Consider the following 6,775-nt stretch of genomic DNA (forward strand, 5'->3'; position numbering starts at 1 on the left):
ACAGTGCGTCCAACCTTTATTACAGAGATCTTATTTGTGCACAAATCTATTTTTCGCGAAACAGACTGCGAGAGAGCTCGCGTTTCCCCGGCCCTTGGAGACAAGCGGCGGTCCCAATATTTCCTTTTTTCTTGTACACACAGTGGCATTATTCGACGAAGTAATCTTTTTCATCATGTCGTACTCGGTAGCGTGCGCAAACATCAACGGGAATTTTTCTTATTAATATTTTTGTTTTCCACAAATGTTTTTTTCAGCTGTAGATTTAATAGAGTAATGAGAAATTATTCGCATTAAGGAGACCTTAGAGACACAAGAAGAGATAAAGTAGGATGAAAGGTACATCACAAGGCTAGCTGTTGTGTATTATTAATATTATTATTACTACAAAATAAATCTTTAAATCATTCACGAAGATAAATAAAAATTAAGTTCCTTGAGCCGATGTTGATCAGTCTTCTTGGGCTAAAAGGCCACGCTACAAAATTTTAAGACATTACCGTCGGAAAACCTGAACAATGTTAATTATTTTACTATTTTTGCCCAAGTAAAGTTATATTCCGATCGATCCACGTTCCCGTGTCTCAGAAAACACATCATCATTATCAAATACAAATTGCTCAATTTCTGCTTTGCGCGGACTAAGTTTATATTAATGCGGTAGACCTTTAACATGAATGCAGTTTTATTTTCTGCTCACTCTCAGGTCTTTCTTGGGGCGGTGACGACTTCTAGTTCCTAAAATGTGGTTAAATACACTCGAAAGGACCGCTTTGATTTAGTTCGACTAGTGCTCACATTCGCCAGGAAGTAAAAATGATCGCATCGCCACGTGGTGAATGATGTTGATTGGGGCGAAGCTCTGGTGGTGCTGATGATACTGATTTTATTGTTCATAAGTAGTGCTGATGGCTCTGATTTTTTTTTATTGCTCATAGGTAGTGCTGAGTTCCGGGTTGCGTTTCGACTTCAGTATTACTGCTTTATGGTCGATGAAATGCAGAGCCAGTTGTACTTCTAGCGGATCAGCTTGGATCCGCTAGAAGCCGTGGGAACGCATCTCCACCGCTTAAGTCAACAGTGCACGTCAGAAAGAGAATGTGTGGTATGGAACGTGGTTATATACGTAATTGAGCATTTGACCGCAGCGCCCTCTGGTCTATAAAGGCTGAGTCAATGCATGCAAAGTATAACGCGATTATATACGCATTTGACCGCAACGCCCTCTCCTGTATAGACGTTGAGCGGCTACAGGCAACGTTTCATCCATGACAGAAACCCCAGCTCTTGAGTCACTATCACATCTCAGAGCCCCCTGCTCGTCCCGCAGTCGTGGCCGAGTGGTTAAGGCGATGGACTAGAAATCCATTGGGGTCTCCCCGCACAGGTTCGAATCCTGTCGACTGCGCAAACATTTTTTTCTTTTTATGTGAGCACGGACGCCGGCAGGACGGACGGACGGACGGACGGACGGACGGACGGACGGACGGACGGACGGACGGACGGACGGACGGACGGTCAAGGCTAGACCCTAAGGAGCTTCGCCCCTAAAATTATCTCAATTTTTTTTCCTAGTCTTTCCAACGCAAAAGACGGTATAAAAAATGGCAAGATTAGACGGCTTATGTTTTTGTGTAATTTTCATTTCATTCCATTTATTGATACTGTCAGCCCTTGCACAGGGCTATTACAGGGGTGGAGAAAAAAAAGGACAATAACAAACAAACAATGTACGCTTACACGCAAGCACACACAAAGGTTACAGACATATTGAGAGGCTTCGTCATTTCGGCAGTTTACGAAACGAATATCACTTCGTAGTTGTGAAACATTTCTTTACACAAGCTGTAGTGGTTTTAGTTTGTAGCACATACAATAATATCACTGACACGGTCCAGAAATTCATTTAGCGACATAGATGACACAGCAGAATCAGGTAATATATTCCAATCTTTAATAGCCCTCGGTAAAAAACTGTACTTAAAGCAATCGTTTTTAACAGATGGATTAGGAATGTACATGCTATGACGATGTCTTGAGGATTCGGTGGAGGAAATTTCAAAGTACTCGGATTTCCTTATTTTTACGCAATTATGAATAATCTGAAAAAGAAACTTTAACCTTTCATACTTCGTTCTTGATTCAAATGTAGGAAGATTGGCAAGTTCACATAGTTTTGTGGGGGAATGAACGTGGCTGTATTTATTAAAAATAAACCTGGATGCGAGTCGCTGGATTTTCTCCAGCTTATTGCAATTTGTGACGGTATATGGGTCCCATACAATTTTAGAATACTCGATGACGGGTCTTACCAGTGTCTTATAAGCTAGACTTTTTATTTCAGGAGTTGCAATAGCGAGGTTTCGTCGAAGGCACCACAGTGCTTTATTAGCTTTGATGCATACGTTATCAATGTGAGTGTTCCATTTTAGATCAGGAGTAAATATTAAGCCTAAGTATTTATGTTCTTTAACTCTCTCCAACTCAGCACCCGCAATGCAATAATTATAAGCCAAAACATTTATTTTTCTCGTAATAGACATGAAGACAGATTTTTCAGGATTTAGCACCATTTGCCAATTTTGACACCACTTTTTAATTTTTTCTAAGTTACAGTTTAATTCGACTTGATCAGCCGATGTTTCAATTTTATTGTAAATCACACAGTCGTCGGCGAATAGTCTGATTGGAACCGAGATGTCATTGCGCAGATCGTTAATGTAAATCAAAAATAAAAGAGGACCCAAGACACTGCCCTGGGGTACGCCTGAAACAACTGGGGACATAGTGGATTTGCTACCCCCAACTTTAACGTACTGTTTCCGTGATGAAAGATAAGAGGTAAACCACTTCGTGATGGCTGGATTCTTAAAAACAGCACTGATTTTCAATAGCAATTTGGGGTGAGATACTTTGTCGAACGCCTTTGCGAAATCTAGGAATATTACATCAGTTTGACCACGACAGTTTATCCTTTGAGAGAGATCATGAACAGTTTCTATGAGCTGGGTAGTCGTGGAAAGACCTCTGCGGAAACCATGCTGCGATTTAAATAATATGTCATATTTTTCAAGGTAAGCCAGTAGATGTTTAGATATGATATGTTCAAGGAGCTTTGAGCATGTACTAGTAAGGGAAATGGGGCGAAAGTTACAGACGTCATTAACACTACCGCTCTTGTGGATGGGAATAATTTTTGCTATTTTCCAAGCGCTGGGAAAAGAACCGCTACTCATAGACAATCTAAAGATGATAGTAAGGTATTTAGAAACCCACTCAGCATACCTTTTTAAAAATTCATTCGGAATTTCGTCTGGACCTGGGCTCTTTTTTGAGTCGATGTTAAGTAGAAGGTTAAAAACTCCTTGCTCACTTATAACTAAGTTATTGATGGGAGGATTGTTGGAAGAATCACTAAAGCTTGGCAAATTTCCATCATCGTTGGTGAAAACGGATGAAAAAAAAGTGCTAAAATTTTCAACGCTCTGCTTTTCATTTTTTGGGTCAGAGGCACGCTGCTGGAACTTAGCCGAAGGGTTGACGTACCGCCAGAACTTCTCAGGTGCCTCGCTAAGGAATTTTTTAAGTGTTATACTATAAAACCTTTCTTTAGACTCTCTAACTAGACGCCTCAGCTCCCGACTCAATCGCTGAATGCAAGTTTTTTTTTCTACACCTGTACCATGTGAACTCGCTCGTCTCCGCTTCAGTTGTCGTTTTGCGTGGATTATTTCCCTTGTAATCCAAGGATTTTTGTTCGCGATTTTTTTAGGGCGCTTTGGTATAAATCGCTCAATACACCGTAACGTCATGCTTGAAAAATAGTCCCATAACGTGTCTGGGCTAGCATCTGATTGGTAAAGAAACATAAGATCATCAAACGATTGTTCAAGGCAATCAAGTACGCTTACATCATCAGCACTTCTAAAATCCAAAATCATCTTTCTTGAATGACTGTGCGATTTTTCTGGGGTAACATTCAATGAGACGAGTACCATCCTATGATCGGATAGGCCTTCTTCGGTTTCACATTTCGAAAAATATGGTTTTAAACTCTCGGAAACAAAAACTAGATCTAAAATTGTTGACGTTGTTGAACATACTCTAGTGTAATCTGTTACCACCTGGGATAAGTTATAGCAAAATACAAGTTCTAATAATTGATCGCAACTAGCTACTTCCGCCGTTCCATGAGAATATGATGACCAGTCAATCCCAGGTAAATTAAGATCTCCCAGTAACAAAATGTTGTCTCCGTAACGTAAATTGGAATCCATGTAGCCCCTTAGTTTTAACAGCATTTCAACTGGCGAATTCGGGGCTCTGTACACGCCACCAATATAAACTGTACGGTTATTCAATTTTGTCTTGATCCATAATGCTTCTACATCCCGTACTTCCTCAAGGACTTCAAATTTGATGTTATTTTTAATCATAATAGCAACTCCGCCTCCCCTTCCCTCTCTATCTTTTCTTATTATTGAATAAGTCGGTGGAGTAACTTCGGAGTTTAAGATATTTTCATGAAGCCATGTCTCGGTAATTACGGCCACTTCAGGATCGTGCTCTAGCATTATGCTTTCGAACGCGTCAACCTTGTTTGCAATACTTCTGGCGTTTATGTTTAATATTTTAAAACATGCTGAATCATTTTGTTTTAGTCACTCGTTATTTGCTTTCGGTGGAACGCGACACTTGTATCTCTCATTGCTGACTTCATTCCAGGCGTACAGAACATTGTTAAGCCACAGCTTATCAAAGACTAGATTGACTTTGGCACCGTTTTTCCTCTCCTCTGCGGTTGAATTCCACAGGTTCTTTCGAAGCTCAACAACCCTCTTGGAATAGTCTTCATTGATGCTAATTTGGGTACCTTTAAGTTTGACACAGTTTTTCATGATAGCCATTTTCTCTTTAAAATCCCCAACTGTAAGTATTACAGGGCGATCTCTACCAGTCATCTTTTTTCCAAGTCGATGTATACGTTGGATAGAGTTCAGTTTTTGACCTAGTATAGCGTCAAACACCTCATTGTTGATTTTCCTCATTAGTACATCCTCGTTTTCAGAAGACTCTTCCTTAATTCCCCTTACGATAACGTTATTTCGTCGTGAGCGATTTTCTAAGTCATCAATTTGTTTTACAAGAGTATTTATTTCGACATCGTAGCCACTAACAGAGTTTTCAAGTTTAGCAAGCCTGTTCTCAGTTTCACCTACGCTCTCAAGTTTTTTTTCTATCGCAAGTAGCCTGTTTTGCATTTGTAGCATACTTTCTTCCGAAGAAGTCTGTTTTACTTGTACCTCAGTAATTTTAGCAAGGATCTCCTTTTGTGTCCGAATCATATCATTAAACATTTCTTGCGTAATAGGCCCAGGGTTTTCCTCCACATCTCCAGCTAGTATGAGCAACAGGCCTGCTACAGAGAAACAATCGCGTACACAAGCTGCAATTGTGTGTGGACACGGCAACACAATCAAACAGAGGTAATCGCTGTGAAAAACATGTTTTCTATCACCAACCTGCATGAGTAGTGGTACATTAGGCGACATCATCACGGCTGGGTTGCCGTGTCCACTGACGCCCGCAGCCGCTTGCGTTTCCTTTATAGGCAGTGGTGGCGCTGCTTCTTGAAGTTCTTCTGACGTCATCGTGCCCGTGAAGGGTGCGCTGTAGATGTTGGCCACGTGTAGCAACTGCAGATGAGCGATGTCAGCGCGATATCCGATAGGCGATGAAGACGACGTTTGGCCCGAAGCGATGAGTAGGCACCAAGTGCAAACCTGCATGAGTAGTGGTACATTAGGCGACATCATCACGGCTGGGTTGCCGTGTCCACTGACGCCTGCAGCCGCTTGCGTTTCCTTTATAGGCAGTGGTGGCGCTGCTTCTTGAAGTTCTTCTGACGTCATCGTGCCCGTGAAGGGTGCGCTGTAGATGTTGGCCACGTGTAGCAACTGCAGATGAGCGATGTCAGCGCGATATCCGATAGGCGATGAAGACGACGTTTGGCCCGAAGCGATGAGTAGGCACCAAGTGCAAACCTGCATGAGTAGTGGTACATTAGGCGACATCATCACGGCTGGGTTGCCGTGTCCACTGACGCCCGCAGCCGCTTGCGTTTCCTTTATAGGCAGTGGTGGCGCTGCTTCTTGAAGTTCTTCTGACGTCATCGTGCCCGTGAAGGGTGCGCTGTAGATGTTGGCCACGTGTAGCAACTGCAGATGAGCGATGTCAGCGCGATATCCGATAGGCGATGAAGACGACGTTTGGCCCGAAGCGATGAGTAGGCACCAAGTGCAAACCTGCATGAGTAGTGGTACATTAGGCGACATCATCACGGCTGGGTTGCCGTGTCCACTCGATGTACGATGGTCAAAGATACCAAAGAAGCTTCATTCTAAAAAAACAAAAGTATGTTATTTGTTTTGGCAACACACAAAGACACTCAATCACGGCAAACAACAGAAAGGTCCTAGCGAACCACAAAGCTCGGAATGCGATTACACCTGAATAAAATGGGATGTGCATAGAGACAGTGAGAAAGTGAAACGTCACGCTTATTCATTTGCACATTGCATTTTGCTTCGGTATAATTGCTTTCTAAGCTTCGTCATTCACTAGAATCATTTTATTGATGACCGCGATTGACTGTATCTTTGCGTTGCAGAAACGTGAACTTTTTTAAAGATTAATGTATTTTATTACTCGGAAGAAGAGCAAATAACAGCATGAAGAATTATAAAAGAAAAAATCATGAACAACTAAGGTAATC

At 41.8% G+C, this 6,775-nt stretch overlaps 1 protein-coding gene and 1 non-coding gene across 2 annotated transcripts; one reads left to right on the forward strand and one right to left on the reverse strand.

Moving 5' to 3' along the window:
• The first annotated feature begins 1,326 nt into the window (after window positions 1-1,326).
• Window positions 1,327-1,408, forward strand: Trnas-aga. Its single transcript has one exon. It is a non-coding gene; the product is annotated as a tRNA-Ser (tRNA).
• Window positions 1,409-4,497: 3,089 nt separating this feature from the next.
• Window positions 4,498-5,816, reverse strand: LOC120836816. The gene has a single exon (XM_040205893.2). The coding sequence runs from the start codon at window positions 5,814-5,816 to the stop codon at window positions 4,662-4,664; it is 1,155 nt and encodes a 384-aa protein (XP_040061827.1). The 3' UTR covers window positions 4,498-4,661.
• Window positions 5,817-6,775: the final 959 nt, after the last annotated feature.

Source organism: Ixodes scapularis, unplaced genomic scaffold (genome assembly GCF_016920785.2).
Source record: "Ixodes scapularis isolate PalLabHiFi unplaced genomic scaffold, ASM1692078v2 PGA_scaffold2__306_contigs__length_199485367, whole genome shotgun sequence".
NCBI classification, from domain to species: domain Eukaryota; kingdom Metazoa; phylum Arthropoda; class Arachnida; order Ixodida; family Ixodidae; genus Ixodes; species Ixodes scapularis.

What these genes read in the sequence shown, in the direction of transcription:
- LOC120836816 (XM_040205893.2), bottom strand. Translation starts at nt 5,816, where the DNA reads ATGATGTCGCCTAATGTACCACTACTCATGCAGGTTTGCACTTGGTGC.